The sequence below is a fragment of the Apiospora hydei genome, assembly GCF_038363865.1.
Source record: "Apiospora hydei strain CBS 114990 chromosome Unknown utg000003l_segment0_segment0, whole genome shotgun sequence".
NCBI classification, from domain to species: domain Eukaryota; kingdom Fungi; phylum Ascomycota; class Sordariomycetes; order Amphisphaeriales; family Apiosporaceae; genus Apiospora; species Apiospora hydei.
The window spans coordinates 1,862,524-1,879,070 of NW_027117362.1; the positions used below are offsets into that span (position 1 = coordinate 1,862,524).

The following is a 16,547-nucleotide window of genomic DNA, read 5'->3' on the forward strand; positions in this document are numbered from 1 at the left end:
CGGGTTATGAGGCCACTTTAACTAAGAGGTGCTGAGGTCAGCAAAGAGAAGGCGAAAGGAAAACTCTTTCCGATTCTTGGAAAATCAATCAAGAAAACGCCTGATGTGCTGGATCACACTCAGGGCTGGACACACGCACATTCACTTCTGCTATTTGACAGGTAAAAAAAGGAGTTGACTATGCTTCAGATGGACAGCAATTCAAATCCCTATCTTATACTGAACAGCCGGGATATATACTATAGTCTGATTTATAGGATCATATGGCGGGCTCCCTTTCATCCAATTCTTCGAATCACTATCATCTAGACGAAGGGGATGGACTGCTTATGCTCTTAGTCATAACATCCTATATTTCCCGGTTCTCAGCATGAAATGATCTTGGTATATGTTCGAGTTGTAAATAGCAATGGCTCTAAGAAAGGATCGCCGATGAGACTCACCGAGCTTGTGTACTTGCCCAACGTAATGTTACGACTGCATCCTCAAAGTTCATGGCCGTGTATCGCCGAATACGAGAATCCATTCTGAGAGGTCGACAGAACGCCGCCGTTACAATCAGATGCAGTTTCCGAAACAAAGTACAGCATTCAAAGGGCTGCGGAAACAACTTGAGTGAACCAGACAAAGTGAAATCTAGGATAACTGACGACGATTCATGCCATCCCGCACCAGACAGCCTTCAGCGAGAGGATATCTGCCGACGTGAAAGTCGTCCTTCCAAGATATGACAGTATGCCAATACGGGAAAAACCTACCAGTTAGCTCGCACAAGGACTTCAGGCGAACAGAAGACAAGAAATTACCATTGACTACCAATTCGTCAAACTTCTCAGTGATACATGCAACTGAGCGCGCAGTCGATGATCGCCATAGAGTTAGATGATCATGTTCAGATGGAGTGCCCCTTGGAGATGTATGCCGATCCTACAATGCCGGAGGCCTAGCCTTAGATTTTGGATAATAACGAGTAATTGTTCGTGCATTATCCGTTGAGACCCGCCACAATGCGATTCAGGCCGACCCCCTATAATTGTGGACATGATGAGACTCGCAGAGAATGTAGGCTGCCGGTTCAGCCTCACCTTAAGTGCAGAAGGACCCAACGACTTGTCCCTGGGAGCATTTTCTTGTGGCGGGGAGGACGGTCAATCATGTCGACACATCACGAGTCATGTGACAAGTTCTTCGGTCTGAACATTTTCAGATGATACGACTGAACTCCTGAACAAGCCGTGTGGACTGCTCGGAGCTCTGACAGCGCATCTGTCATGCACAATACAGTACAAGTCACGGAGCCTCTCCGGACTGGCGAATACCGAGTATCGCTGCGAAGAATGAAACATCGTGGTCGCGTCCAAGTAAATATGGCAGTGATCATCCATAGCTCCAAACGGATGATATTCTTGTCTCGAACTAGGCACAAACCTGAGTGACGTAGAGTGGTTCGGGCCGGGATGGCAAATATCTTGTGGCTGTTCAGTCACAGCGACCGATTGAGGTTGATGAGGCTGGCTCTGATAAGTCTCCTGCTGCCAGTGGCATCCAGATAAAGTTTGGTAGAGTGATGCTGGCGATGCTAGCTGGCCATGTTTGCTGGCAGGCAGATCGTCAGAGTTCTGCAGGTCTCGGTGAAGTCTCAGGATCGATCTGACGGAGCTTGACGGGTCTTACTAAGTAACAGATGCTGGAGAGTCCCAACATCAAAGCTACCTACCTACCGACCTACTTAGATATATTAAGTCATTGCAAATTATTGCCTTGCATTTGCCTTGCAAACAATAGCTAGGTGTGTATGCATGCATTAGCTGCTTAGGTGGTACTGCAGATGCATTTACAAGGTGTATGCTTTAATGAGTGGTGTCTCGCTTTCTTGAGATCGAATCGGAACGCGATCACGTTGGCCCAGAAGTAGCGAGATCAAGGTCGCGTGTTCGTGGTTTGTGGGGTTTTAGTTAGAGTTGCAACGTCTGACCAAGAAATCCATCGTCTGGTGTGGTGCAAGAATTGAACCTAGGCGTTTTTGTGCGAAAGAGACTTCTGTCATCCTCGTGCTTCAGATCCTGCAAGGTGCCAAGGTTGATACCTACGGAATTACCAACTGCGGCACTTTGCCTCACCTTGCCTTACTGACCTGACCTGCTAGTGCAGCGCGGTGCAGTGCAACTAATAAAGACCTGCTGCGGCTGATGCATCTTCTAGCAAACTCAGCGCCGGACAAACATTCCGGGAGACGGTTAGGAAGAAGAAGAGACGAGGGATTCTAGACCAGGTGCCGACTTTCCTTCTGGACCCCCTGAAAAGGTCTGGCCACTGACGAGGACAGGAGCTGCCAGCCATTTTTGCGGAGAGACAGCCTAAGGAAAGCAGCCTAACCCCTCCCCGACCGCCGAGACCCCCGCCCGCTCATCTCACCTCCCACAGCGAACCTCCTGCAGAAGGGAAGCCAGGGAACCCACCCCCCAACTTTTGCCAGACCCCGTTCGGTGGCGTCAGTGGCCAGGCTCGGGTTCCACGATCCTGGCCAGTCCTACGGTGTGCTCGCTCGCATTGCCTGGATAAAAAGTACATGCCTGCGCGCGCGTCCAGCGAGCAACCCGACCGAACCTGATTGATGTCGTCTTACGCTCTAATAATAACAATACGGTAATTGATGCATCGGCCCTCAGCACGCGTTTGAGGAGAAGATCCCTCTCTTCTTCAACCATCCGACGAATCAGTTATCGGGCCCATCGATTCAACGGGCTACCTACTAAGCTTAGTAGAATCTTTCCTCAGTTGCTTGCACTGCACTGCACTTGGACTGATCTCCAGCTCCAGGCCAGCTACCGGTACTACCTTTTTTTCCTTCTATCTCGTACCCAGGTAGGCCAAGTTATGTTACTTCGATAACCCGACGACCTGACTGGCAACCGGATCAAGTCCCAAAGAAGACCCGTTCCAATTTTCTCCCTTCCTTATCGGGGAGTTTCGCCTTCGTTCATCTCATCATTTGCATACATATGACCCGACCCGTCCATCTTCCATCCGGGGACACGCTATTTACTACCTGCTCGCAATCCTCGCAACTTTACAACCCCGACTCTTTCCTTCTTCCTTCGACGGTTTCTCAATTTTTCGAGAAAGGAAAAAGAAAAGCGAGAGGACCGCATCGGGATACCTAGATGCCAAAAAAGTACCTAACAGTTCCATCCATCCACTACATTCGCCATATTTTCCTCTGCCTAGCTTGTCTTGTCCACACCACACAAGAAGCAAGCCACCCACTCACTGCACACCAACCCCACTGATCCATCACCGGCAACCAACTTACACGCCGAGTATACGTTGAAACAACTCTATCCCGGATCAGAGGACCATTGAAACGAGCGCTCGCCCAGCAACTGACTTGGGGGCAACGGCCTTTGCTCGGTCACGATTTTCATTGTCTAGATAATCCGTTATTGATCGCGGATCGCATTGGCCTCCAATCCTACCCAAGGCCTCTTCTTTTTCTAGGTTCAATCAATTTGTTCGTTATCAGAACCGTTCAAACAACCACCCAGGATTCCAGGGAAACGGCGGTAGCGAAGATCCCAGAGCCCGCCCAGTGCAGGCCAAGCAGCGCAAAGCACAACCACGCCGCTTTGCCGCGGGAAGAGGGAGCATTGATAACCCATACCAGGTCACGCTGGTGTATGCGTTGCGGCCAAAAAAAGATACAGAGCAAGCGCAACGGAAACAGCTGCCCATTGAGATCGATTGCATTGCTGGTGCAGGCAATCCTGTCGGTCAGCCCGCCTTTACGCCCTTTAGCAATTTCGTCGCAGATCCGCCGACTACCCACCCGCAAGACCACCCCCCCAAATTAAAAACATCATTCACTCAATTCAAATGTTCACCCAGCCCGCCCCGTCGCCGGGCATCTTGCAGCCTGGTTCTGTCAACAACTCTGCATCCTCCCCTCCCACGTCATCTCCTGCCCATCACACCAGCAGGACAGGCCGGCTACGAGGTCTAAGTTACCTGCGCTCATACACGCAGAACCATATTCTTTCCCGTGACAGCCACTCCCCGAATTCGAATTCCGGCACAACCTCACCCTCTTCAGCTTCTCATGCACAGCAACCCGGCAGAACCGCCAACCTCACGCGATCCGTAACAGCGTCGGTTGCCACCGAACAGCAACGATCACGAGCCTCCAACCAACCCAGTGATCAGAACGGATTACGCCCTTCGTTGCTGTCCACTACTGGAGAACAACTACGACGAGTTACCTCGCAGCCAGTTCCCGCTACATCACACATCACGAGTCCTGGTGCCTCATCGCCATTGTCAACCGAGCCTTGCACTGCCACGAATCCTGCAGTGCACCAGAATCCCGCCAATACCGAATCGGGATTGACCGGCCCGGAACAAGTGCCCGCAGCTCGCTCAGCAGAGATGACACGATCACGATCGGCCACAACGGGCGACCTGCCCGCCGATGCGCTCCCGAGCATCAGGTTTTCCGCTCATTACGATCCCAGGTCTAATCGGCAATCTCTGTCATTTACTCCCGTCTCGCGTACGCTACCGACTGGCAAGGAGATCATCAAGGTTGGACGTTATTCGGAAAGGGAAAACCATGCCCCTGTCCCGTCAAACGCTCCCTCGTCCGCTCCCGTAGGCTTCAAGAGTAAGGTCGTCAGCCGAAGACACTGCGAATTTTGGTTCGAAAACGGCAAATGGTACATCAAGGACGTCAAGAGCTCATCGGGCACATTTCTCAACCACATCCGGCTCAGCCCGCCAGGCACGGAATCCAAGCCGTTCTCGATTAACGATGGAGACATTGTGCAGCTGGGGATTGACTTCCGAGGAGGAGAGGAGATGATTTTCCGCTGCGTCAAGATGAGGATCGAGCTGAATCGAGGTTGGCAAGCAAAGCCAAATACCTTCAAGTAAGCATTTTTTTCCCTCCATTTTCGAGGAGTTCTTGAACTGACCTGAACGCAGTATGGCCACGCACAAGCGACTTAGGAACATGACCTCGGCAGCATCAAACGCCTCGCACGCTCAGGATTGTTCGATATGCCTTAACGCAATAGCTGTAAGTTTGTCATGGGACAGGCGTGTTTTGACCAGATAGGATTCACTAACGCTTTTACAGCCCTGCCAGTCCCTTTTCGTGGCTCCTTGCAGCCATACATGGCACTTTAAGTGCATCAGGGAATTGTTGATGGGGCCGTCGTACCCTATTTTCTCCTGCCCAAATTGTCGAGCCGCAGCGGACCTCGATATGGACGTGGAAGAAGTCTCGGATGAGTGGCAGCAGCTCGATTCAGGTCCCGAGGAGGCAAACGAAAACCCATTTGCGGATAATGCCTCACAACAGGAAGCGGAGCCGAGTCGCCAAGGTGCACAAAGTGCGCAGAGTACGCAAAGCGCGCAGAGTACGCAAAGTGAGAACGCAACGCCGGCAATTGCAGAGACCCCCAAGTCGCCTCTCCAGAAGTAGAAATGGGAGATGCTACAGTCCTCTTGAACAGCTCTCCGGCAGCTGCAAACACGCCAGTCCACGCCAATTCGAGCCCTGTGGCCATCCCCACTACTTCTCGAACGACGACTGCAGCTGCTTCGTCGAATCGCGGGACCCGCACACCGTCACCGACCGGAGCCCCTCTGGCGAACTGCACCGAGGGACCTTTGACACCACGTAACGACGCTGGGCCATGGGTCTTCGATGGAGATGCCGGTCGTGCTTCTCAAGACATATCGAGACCTGGCGCTATGAACAGTCTTGATGCGGCCACGAACAGGGTTGGCCTGAACACGGCTTAGGAAGCCGCAGGCAGTGATACCGGAACGGGCTCTCCAAGGAGCTGTGAGGGATTTTCAGATGATGACTCGGTCGCTCGGTGCTCCCAGGCTGTTTCTCGTCTGGATCTTCTGAGTTGAGAAGCAGGAGGCGGTCGTAATGCTCATCCAAATGTCTAGAATTTGTGATACCATCAGGATTGGCGTTAAGGTTTTGATTTTTACGTCTCATTGCGCGTGTTTCTCAGTCTATGGCAGGAATCACGTTCTCGAGGCTAAGGGCATAGCGGGAAGGATTTGGTGCATATTGTAGGTCCTGTTATGCATTGGCAGGAGTTTGCTTTACTGGGTAAGCCAAGGCTAATCAGGAGAACTGCATACGCAGGCAGCCGGAAATACGAGGCTGGCCGATGGCAGGGAAAGAGAGAGAGAGAGAGAGAACGACAGAGCAAAAGACCGGATGGAGCAAAGTACGCATGCATATATACAGGTTGTTCCAGGACCAAAGTTGCTACTTAATAAGTTGCAGCACAGATGATGACACCAGGGACAGAATACAAATGTCTATTACACTGCAGCCTTTCGGTCCAAAGAGCGACCAGTTTGTGCTATCGTGAAGCGGGACCATGCTGAATTCCAGGCGGCTTTTCGCCTATGGGACCAGGGAGGACCAGATGTAACAAGAGTATAGTACCGCTACGCAATTCAATGCTTGGAGGATGATACTCGGGCAGTATATAGCCGGGGAGTATAGTGCGCCATTCCATGCTAACCGACATAGTCCTTTGGTAGAGACATCCTGACGGCTATGCACATGATCCTACTTTACCATTCGTCTATTAAACCCCGTCTGGGGTCTTGGATACGTCAAGTGTACCAGCAAGGCAGATGACATGGAAAGATCGACATGATGACGTCCCCACCTATTAAAGCCGCAAGCTCTAAACCAGACCTGCTTGCTTTTTAGCTGAGGTACTTGCCCTCGATCGCCAAGTTGCTTGCGCCGTCTTTAAGCCGACTACGACCGCTTCATGTACCTACTTACTGTACCGCGGATGGTTGTTGGCTGCCGTGGTACGCTGAAACTACTGCTAGGATAAGCCAACAGGCCAGCTCTCCCCCACAGCAGGGGACCCTACCGAGTTCGGACCATTCACTAAAGAGGGAATTCCAATGCTCCAACGCTCCAATGCATGCTGCCCAGACGGTCGAGAGAGGCTTACGGGGTAGCTGAGACCCGATCCTCTGGGTATGAATCGAACCCCAAGCGTCGAGTTACCGTCAGCAATTGTGCTTACCAATGAAAGCTTGACATGTAGTATTTGACTTTTACTATTCCCGTTCACTATCAACTCCATGCTGTGCACGACGATCTAGTTTTGATACTACACTGTGTATCGTTCTGCGGCCCTTTTACTTTCTTCGTACATACAAGTGCTCCTCCTACTACGTACCTATGCGACCGAACCAGAGGGATAATATCCACCAGGTCCCATTTGAACGATAACCCGTTGTATACCGAGTGGGTTCGTCCTACATCGGAGCTTTGTCGCAACATTTGAATTCGGGGTCCTGTCCCTTGTGGGAAATTTGACGGAGCACAAAGAAAGCTCTCTCTCTCTCTCTCTCTCTTTTTTCCTTCTCCCTCGAATAACCGACCGACGACTACTCCTAGTGTAACCAACAAACGAAGCAAGCTAAAACACAACCGTTGTTACCTGTGTTGTGTGGAGTGCGTGCGCGTTGTGGGAAGAGAGAGACGACCGCAAACATGTCGACAACTGGCGGGTAAGCTGCCACACATCCTTACCCAATTCGCTGGTTGCGCGCGCGCGACCAAGGAATCCATAAGCTGACGATGAGGTCACCTATCTAGAGCTTTCATAGCTGGCGGTATCGCCGCGTGCGGCGCCGTCACGGCCACGCATCCCTTCGAGACAGTCAAGATTCGGTAAGTTACCTCTACACCCATTGCTACTTGCCGTCATTGAGTGTGTGTGTGTGTGTATGCGCCTTGTGCGCGAACGACTGGCATGCTGCAAACGAATCACCTTGCGATCACCCTGAAGGAGGAACAAAGCTAACCAATATGCGCGCGCGCTCCGTCGACCAACAGAATGCAATTGCAAGGCGAACTCCAAACGAAAGGCCACCAGCCGCACCACTACCGGGGCCCCATCCACGGCGTCAGCGTCATCGTGCGGAACGAGGGGCTCAAGGGCATCTACCGCGGCATCGGGTGCGCGTACATCTACCAGGTGCTGCTGAACGGGTGCCGTCTGGGCTTCTACGAGCCGATGCGCTCGACGCTGACGCCGCTGCTGTTCAAGGGCGACGCCAAGGTCCAGAGCCTGGGCGTCAACATGTTCTGCGGCGCGTCGTCGGGCATCATCGGCGCCGCCGCGGGCTCGCCGTTCTTCCTCGTCAAGACGCGCCTCCAGAGCTTTTCGCCGTTCCTGCCCGTCGGCACGCAGCATAAATACCGCAACGCCCTCGACGGTCTGCGACAGATTTACGGCGCGGAGGGGATTCGGGGACTGTACCGTGGTGTTGGGGCTGCTATGATCCGTACCGGGTTTGGGAGCAGTGTGCAGCTGCCCACGTACTTCTTTGCGAAGCGCCGGCTGGTACGGCATTTGGGCATGGAGGAGGGCGCGCCGCTGCATTTGGCTAGCAGCGCCGTGAGCGGCTTTGTGGTTTGTGTGTTTATGCACCCTCCGGGTAAGTCTACTCCCCCTATTTGCCGCGAGAATCTCAGACGGAGCTCTCTCTATGCGCTTGCAACGTGTGAAAGACTCAGTGCTAACAAGCTTTGCTTCCTGCAGACACCATCATGTCGCGCCTCTACAACCAGAACGGCAACCTGTACAAGGGCGTCTTCGACTGCCTCGGCAAGACGATACGCACCGAGGGCCTGCTCGCCATCTACAAGGGCTTCCTGCCGCACTTGGCCCGCATCTTACCGCACACGATCCTGACGCTCAGCTTGGCCGAGCAGACCAACAAGCTCATGCGCAAGTTCGAGGCCAGGATATTGCCTTCTTCTTACCTGCCTGCACCCAAGGCTTGAGGAAGAAGAGGAGAAACACAACTGTAGAAAAGGAGAAAGAATAATAGAGAAGAAGGCGGTTTTTATGCCGCTACACGCCAGTACCCCTGACCTCTTGCGGAGAAAGAAAAGAAGCCTGGGAACAGGGGTGGGGACGGTGTATATGATGATCCCCCAGCACATTCAAGATATATGCCATGCCAACTGGCCCTGATGTACAAAAACGGAGAAAGGAGACGGATATAGGAGCGTGTTTTTATATGGGAGACGACCATAGCGGATAGAGAAAATCTATAATACCATCTGGCGTTTCTGGCATTGTTGGTATATAGGGAAGAGATATATTCACGTGTTTTTCGAAATGGTTATTACATACTTACCTCGGGGGGTTCAAGGAGGGTAGATGGGTGTTTGTATATTTGTAGCTAGCGGTGCGAACAATACGAGCCCCGAATTTACCGAACCGTGCTGCATAGTTCTCAAGTCTTAATTTTCTATTTGTTTGTTTCTCTTTTGCTTCTTCGACCATTAGCATCAGCCGTTTACGGACCGACTGCAGCCATAGCACAGCTTCCCCCTCCTCTCTTCAACATCGGGCGCCTGCTCGCCCAGCTCGCCACGCCACCGCGCATCGCCCGCCTCGTCGAGGACGATGCCGCACAGTCCACATTGCTTCTGATGCGAGCGCGTAGTATCATCGGCAGTAGTAGTAGTAGTAGACTTCTTGTCTTCAGCGGCGGCGCCGCCAGGTCGCTCCAGCTTGCCCGTCGTCCGCACCACGTTGGCGACCACGGACGGGTAGTTGATCTCGACTTCGGCGAAGTACCGCGACATGACCTCGTCGATGCTGAGGTCCTTGTGGGACACGACGGCGGCGCCGGCGCCGGCGGCGGGGGGAGGTGTTGGAGGCGGGGAGGAGGTCGGTTAGGGGTGGGGTGGTTAGGGTTATATAGGTTTGCAGTTCGCTGCGGAAGATTTCGCGTAGGGGGTGGTAGATGGACAGTTTCGACGGTGCTTCATCCTCCGATTCTGTAGTGGTTGTTGTCGTTTGCTCGCCCTGGCCCGACGACAAATACGATGCGAAAGAGGGCAGCTGGAAGGGCCCGTCGTTGACCTGCCACGGGAGCGAGAAGCCGCGGCCCTTGGCCGTCTCGGATAGGGTCAGCTCTGCCAAGGCCGTCGTGTTGGTGCCCAGTAGAAGGACGTCGCAGCCTTCGCGCACGGCCGCGTCCATCAGGAGGTGGCGCACGAGCAGGCGCTGCACGTCGGCGCGCGAGCTCGGGGTCGCGAGACGCGTGTACAGGAGATCCGCGAGCTGTTCGTGCGGCGCCGTCAGGTCCGCGTTCAGCGGTGGTAGAGACGTCCAGTCAATGGACTTGGTGCGCAGGCTCAGCGCTGAGGACAGCGGGATGCGGTGGAAGGTGAAGGATGGGTAGCGGGCTTGGTAGCGCTGCCACGCCGCATCCGCTTCCGTTTGCGTCTGCGTCTCTGTTTCAGCGGCAGTCTCGCTATCGGCAGAAGGAGAGACAGGGGGGGCCGGCTCAGGTCGCAGTCCACCCACGCGACGACGATCTCGAAGCGCACGCGCTGGCCGCCGCCCTTGCCGCCCTTGACCCCCTTGGCGGACTGCGGCGCCTGCTGGCGGGCGAGGTTGTCGTGCAGCAGGTTCAGCAGCGCGGTCGACGAGGCGCCGGCGCAGGACAGGGCGAGGAGGTAGCGCTGGGGCGCATGGGCAGCTTGCTGCCCGAGTTGCGCGTCTCACGCTGCATCTGCTCCATGCGCTTGATGGTCTTGTTGCCGACGTAGGCGCGGAAACATTGTCTGTGTTTTGGGGTCGGTGTCAGTAACAATGGGCAAATTGAATTGGATGTATGAGTGGTTGTGTCGTAGTCAGATAGAAAAAAAAGGGGATTGGGGATAGGGAAGAGGATGAGGGCCCAGGTTGGGATAGGGGGAGGGGTGGCTGATTTACGGGCATACTCGTTCTGCCCCTCGTAGATCGAGGGTGCCAGGGTTCTCTTGACAGCGGTTGCACGCCGCCGCCTTCGAAGCTTCCGTCATGCTTGCTGCAAAGTTCTGTTCCGTTTTGCGGTATCGGGGGGTCTTCCTTCTGAAGATCTCATCAGTCAGTTCTCATCAACAGAGGCGAAGAAGGGAACCCGGATTTTGGATCAGGCCTGTCTGTCGGTTGACTCATGAGATTTCAGAAGATGGTGTGTGATTGATAAAATAGTGGAGACTCTCCAGGCAAACTGCCCAACGATGACGGCGCTAAGGCACATCCAAGATCCGCTGTATTTCTTGAGCTCCAGTCCCAATCATCATCTACACTTGAAAGGCCAACTACAACGTGGAAACACTCCTCTCTAATACGCTTCCGCAACTCCACGAGCTATTGTAGCTTCCCTGAGAGCAGTTTAGAACGCAGCCGATCAACTCAATATGGCATCATCTACGGGAATCACTTACTCTAGTGGGGATTGGCAGCCTAGAAGGCAGGCGGCAGGTCAGGTAGGGAGTGAGAAACACCAGGAGAACAACAAACTGCCGCTACGCACTTTTCCCATATTTCAAGAATGCCGGTCGCTGTCTATAATTCTGCGGAGCCTCCTACAGCTGCTTCATCCCCATTCATGATGACGTCTTTAGTCAAGTGTCCTGTCGAGATCACCCAGTTGATCATCAGTTTCATGTCGAAGTCCAACAAAGACCTTGCCAGTCTCGCTCTGGTAACTCGCCATCTCAACACCTTTATGACGGAATATATGTACCGATGGTACGATACATCAGATTATAAACACAGAACACCGGATTGTAGACGCGCACTACAGTGGGCTGCCTTCGTTGGTCGTATAGGCACAGTACGCAGATTTCTCGAGCGCGGTCCAAACGCGAGTTCTTATTGGTTCTCGTCACGCCGGGGTCCCTGGGTGTCAGACTTCGCCGGGCCAAGTCTCGGCCGACGACGATATTGCGGAGAAGGTGTTCGTCAGAATTGCTATCGCAGAGACCCCAGCAGAGTTCATGTTGGCGCTGAGCTGGCCGTGGCCCCGTTGCTTGGTACCGAAGACAATAAACTTCTATATATGCCAGCGCTCCTTGCCTGATGGCCCAAGCGACCGAGATTCTTATGGAACGGAAATCTGTTCTATCGGTTGTTTTTCTTTTCTCCTTCTGTTTTCTTTTGAGGAACTTACCATCACGGTTGCCAGCTTGCGCACGATCTACTGTGCGCCTTTTCATTTCGAGAAGCACGAGGCGAGTGTCCGGCAGTTGTCGATCGAGGGATCAGATATGCCTTGATCTTCAGCCACAGTATCAAAACATTGAACGGACGAGTCTCGCTCATACAACTTCCTCCTCGTCTAATCCCCACACAAACGCCACGTGAACTTTCACGGGTAGTCGACGCCAGGTGCGATACCCCTTTTGTACAGCCAAGGGAAACCAAAGCGCTAGTGGTAGACTTTGTATGCCGTATTCGCGAGAAGACCCCTAGAGAAACCCCCTAGGTCAGGTGGTTTGCCGTTTATGGGAAACACGAGCTCATGCCACCACGCCTTTACACACAAACAAAATGAAAAGCTGACTTCCACAACCAATCTCTCGGATACTAAATCAGAGAGGCAATCTAAAGAGCAGACGGTGCTGAGAGGCTGGCACCAGTCACGATGAGCTGCTATAAAGAACCTAGGTCTGCCGATCTCCTGAACACCATGAAACAGTCGACAGGGACTTTCGTGACCACCGCAGTCTCAACTCAGGATGCATCTTTCAGGGGGTTTCACGCTGCTGCCTTTGCTGGCATCTGTCGCGGGCGCTAATCCGGTCTCTAAGCCCACTACGAAACACCCCTGTTCTCCCGACCTCAAGGTGCAGCTTCAAGATGGTGTAATAAACGGGTTGGTAGACTCAGCGACCCCCGGTGTTCGCCAGTTTCTCGGCATTCCATATGCGCAACCGCCCTTGGGGATCTTCGCTTTGCGCCTCCCCAGCCGCTGGCCAAGTCTTTGGGTGAATTTAATGCGACCAAGCCAGCGGTATCGTGCATACAGTATGCGACAAACATCACCAACATTTATAACCAGATATTGCCACAGTACCTCCCGGATGGTCTGGTTGGCAGCCCAGGTCCAATCTCTGAGGACTGTTTGACGGTCAGTGTATGGGCGCCGCGTGGCACCCAGAAGAAGAACTTGCCGGTCATCATATTCATCTACGGGGAAACTTCCAGTATGGCGGCGAAGATACACCCTACCTGATCCCGGGCGAATGGGTACAACGCACGCAGGACCACATCGTGGTGACGTTCAACTACCGCCTCAACATCTTCGGCTTCCCCAACGCCGCGGGCCTGCCCGCCAACGAGGAGAATCCCGGCCTGCTGGACCAGCGAGCCGCCGTGGAGTGGGTGCGCGACAATATTGCGGCGTTCGGGGGCGACACCAAACGCATCGGACTCTGGGGCCAGAGCGCCGGCGCCATCTCGGTCGGAACCTATGGATACGCGTACCCCGATGACCCCATTGTGAACACGCAGCTGATGGACTCGGGCAGCGAGTTCTTCCCGGCGCCCATCTTGTATACCGCCACCGCCGACGTGTCACACTCCAACTTCAGCTTCGTGGCGGCCCACGTCGGCTGCGGCAGCCTCGATCCCGCCGCGGAGCTCGCTTGCATGCGCAAGGTCGACGCCCTCGTCATTGAGAATTTCCTGCAGGAGTACCAAGATAACTTGACCCAACCAATCATCACCTTCACTCCTATCGTTGACGATAGAACATTCTTCGCCGACTACAAGCGCGCGCATTGTCGGGCAAGATCGCCAAGCTTGTAAGTGCTACCATCGATCCATTCTAAGCGGCAGAAACTTGCCTTGTCTGCCGAGCGTAGCTTCCACTTTTCAGTACCCCCTTTCCGGCGGCTTTTGGGCCAGGATACTGATATACACTGTGAATAGCCTACCTTGATCGGCACCAATGCGCAAGATGGGAATGCATTCGTGCCGTTGGGTATCAACGGTGTCAATGACACATTGGCCAACGCTGTGACCTTTGGCTACTTCTTCTGCCCTGCCTACAAATCAGCTGCGTAAGTACTTTGCTGCACTCCTACTTACATCACAAGACAAGGACAATTTACTCATACGCGGGGATGGATTCTAGCGACCGTCTCGCGGCTGGCCTCCCCCGTCTACCGCTACCTGTACTCGGGCAACTTCACCGACATCGCGCCCAAGCCCTTCCTGGGCGCCTACCACGAGTCGGAGCTCCCGCTCATCATGGGAACGTACCAGCTGTACGGCGGCGCCCCGACCGAGTTCGAGCGCCAGACGAGCGCCCTGATGCAGGACTCGTGGCTGACCTTTGTCGCGAGCTCGGGCGACCCCGCCACCATGAGCGCAAAGGTGGGCTGGCCCGAGTGGACCAGCGTTGACAACGGCCTGGTCCGGTCCTTTGCGCCCGCGCCGGCCGTTACGGCGACCAATGTCAGCTTGCACAACCTGGAGGTGCTGTGCCCGTCGCTTGATCAGCCCAGCGGAAACGGTCTCACTTCGTGAAAAAGGAGCATCATGACGGGATATTATGAGCATTCAGAGAGAGTGAACGATAATGAATGAAGAGGTATAGAACAAAGAATGGATAAACGGTGGATATCATAATGAGTATGAGGGCGGACAACGAATATGTGTTTTGGATTAGGGGACGATTTCAACTGTCTTTCTCCTTTCGGCTTATTAACGATATATTAACGATATTAATGAAAAATCTACCTTGCCATTCCTAAATCACAAACCCAACGCAACAATACCGTACGTCATAGCCGCCCACAACCCAAGCGGCGCTATCGAAAATCCCATGGAAGACGCGGACCGTCGCTGCACGCCACCATTCTCCTTCCCATCACCACCGTCCTGGTCTTGGTCCTTCGCCGGAGCAGCAGGAGCCCGCCCTCCCGACGCCGCCTGGCTCGCCTTGATCAGCGGCCGCAATCCGTTCTGGATGTGCTCGGGCGAGCGCCAGTCGCTCCAGTCGTGCGTCAGCAGGCCCCACGGCTCGTCGTAGTCCTGCTTGTCCTCGCGAATGTAGTAGCTGCCGCCCAGCGGCCAGATGGTCCAGCCGGCCTGCCGGTCCGCCAGGAACTGCTCGGTGCACCGGTGGATCGTCTGGGTGTAGGTGCTGTTGTCCTGGGGAAACCCGAACTCGGTCAGGAGGACGGGGAACCGGTTCGTCGCTTCCGCGACACCGGCCGACGCGTTGCCGAGCGCGGAGAAGCCGGCGTTGTCGAGCTCGCGGCCCACCTGGTCGCAGTCCCGCGGCTTGCTGCCGTGCAAGATGTCGTAGTAGTGCAGCTCCAGGACGAGCTTGTCGTCGCCGTACCCCCTGAAGTCGGCGCGGCTGAAGTTGGCGCCGCCGCCGCCGGCGAGCGGCTTGCCGGGCTGCTGGTTCACGACGGGGCCGATGTTCGTGTCGCTGTCCAGGCCGGACAGGAAGATGAGCAGGTCCGGGTTCGCTTTGAAGACGTCGTCGGCGCCCTCGCGCATGCGGCTGTACCAGGTGTCCCAGGTGTAGGGCTCTGGCTTGCCGCTGCTTAGGATGGGGCCGCGCAGCTCGTTGCGGAGGGCTATGGACATGAGGTTGGGCCAGTTCTTGCCCTGTTTCTCAGTGTTAGGGCTTTGTTTTCAGTTCTAGGCAAGTATCGCATCCCAAAAAGGAAATAAAGGGAGGAGAGAAAAGGAAAGAGAAAAGAAAAATTAGACTTACGTGATTGGCCATGTAGGCCACTCCTCGCTTCCAGTTGTCCACCGAGAAGTACCTGTCACCAAACCAACTGTTGCCGTCAAAGGGGTTGCAGCACCACCCAGCCTTGGAAACATGGTTATCGAGGTGTACGTAGATCTGCTGCTTAGCACACTCAGCAGCCACGGCATCGAAAACCTGCAGCCTAGTCGTGTTCTCGTCGAACAGCCCCTGGTGGTTCTTCAGCACCTTCTGCAGCACCGCCATCCCATTTTCCTGCCCGAGCGCATCCGTGAACGCCTTGGAGATGGGGATGTCCTTGTGGGTGATCTGGTCGATCATCTCGATGGCGAACGTCAGCCGGACGGCGTTCATGCCGAGCGACTTGATCTTGGACACGATGGACGTTATGGACTGGTACTGCAGGCCCTCGGGGATCATGACGTCGACGTGGCCCGGCCAGTTGACGCCCGCGTACGTGACGATGTTGCCTGACTTGTCCGTCATCCAGCGGTCCGAGGTGACGAAGGGTCCGTTGGGCCACGGCGCAGCCGCCGCCGCCGCCGTGTTGGCAGCGCCAGCGACGGCAGTAGGGGCTGCTAAGAGTGCAGCAGCAGACCAGAGGGCAAAGGATGCTGCCAGCCGTGAGGCTAGATTGGGAAGAGACCACCTCATGTTTGCGAGTATGGAGTTGAACTTGGTTGCCAAATTGCGGTGTAAATAATTTATCACCGGGACTATCCTTTTCCTCTGGCTCCCTTCCTTTCAATGTCCGCCGGGGTTATGATGCGCAATAGGTTGAAGAAACAAATGTATGTCAGGGGAAGAAACGCGTAAAAGAACAAGAGGGATGCTACGATACATAAATACAACCCATAAAGAGCAGGTATCGGAGACACGTACAAGGAACTCAAACCAAACAGTTGGAAACGTCAAAACGCTGTACAGGCAGAGAAAAGTTTCATCCGATATTAAGCTTT

General features: G+C 54.4%; 5 protein-coding genes across 5 annotated transcripts; 3 read left to right on the forward strand and 2 right to left on the reverse strand.

Annotated features, from left to right (window-relative positions):
- Positions 1-3,873: 3,873 nt before the first annotated feature.
- On the forward strand, positions 3,874-5,802 carry PG997_002394 (uncharacterized protein; the record flags this gene model as incomplete). Its single annotated transcript, XM_066806709.1, has 4 exons — positions 3,874-4,922; positions 4,978-5,071; positions 5,132-5,396; positions 5,462-5,802. The coding sequence occupies 4 exons, from the start codon at positions 3,874-3,876 to the stop codon at positions 5,800-5,802; spliced, it is 1,749 nt and encodes a 582-aa protein (XP_066674005.1).
- A 1,841-nt stretch (positions 5,803-7,643) lies between these two features.
- On the forward strand, positions 7,644-8,848 carry PG997_002395 (mitochondrial oxaloacetate transport protein; the record flags this gene model as incomplete). Its single annotated transcript, XM_066806710.1, has 3 exons — positions 7,644-7,729; positions 7,895-8,499; positions 8,604-8,848. Coding segments are annotated over 3 exons (936 nt in total), but the record flags the coding sequence as incomplete, so codon positions are not given.
- A 513-nt stretch (positions 8,849-9,361) lies between these two features.
- On the reverse strand, positions 9,362-11,568 carry PG997_002396 (uncharacterized protein; the record flags this gene model as incomplete). Its single annotated transcript, XM_066806711.1, has 4 exons — positions 9,362-9,639; positions 9,695-10,313; positions 10,385-10,567; positions 11,533-11,568. 4 exons carry the CDS (start codon positions 11,566-11,568, stop codon positions 9,362-9,364), a joined length of 1,116 nt encoding a protein of 371 aa, XP_066674007.1.
- Positions 11,569-12,992: 1,424 nt separating this feature from the next.
- Positions 12,993-14,387, forward strand: PG997_002397 (alpha/beta-hydrolase; the record flags this gene model as incomplete). The annotated part of the gene is made up of 3 exons (XM_066806712.1): positions 12,993-13,595; positions 13,788-13,918; positions 13,955-14,387. The coding sequence occupies 3 exons, from the start codon at positions 12,993-12,995 to the stop codon at positions 14,385-14,387; spliced, it is 1,167 nt and encodes a 388-aa protein (XP_066674008.1).
- A 228-nt stretch (positions 14,388-14,615) lies between these two features.
- PG997_002398 (uncharacterized protein) lies at positions 14,616-16,242 on the reverse strand (the record flags this gene model as incomplete). The annotated part of the gene is made up of 2 exons (XM_066806713.1): positions 14,616-15,482; positions 15,592-16,242. 2 exons carry the CDS (start codon positions 16,240-16,242, stop codon positions 14,616-14,618), a joined length of 1,518 nt encoding a protein of 505 aa, XP_066674009.1.
- Positions 16,243-16,547: the final 305 nt, after the last annotated feature.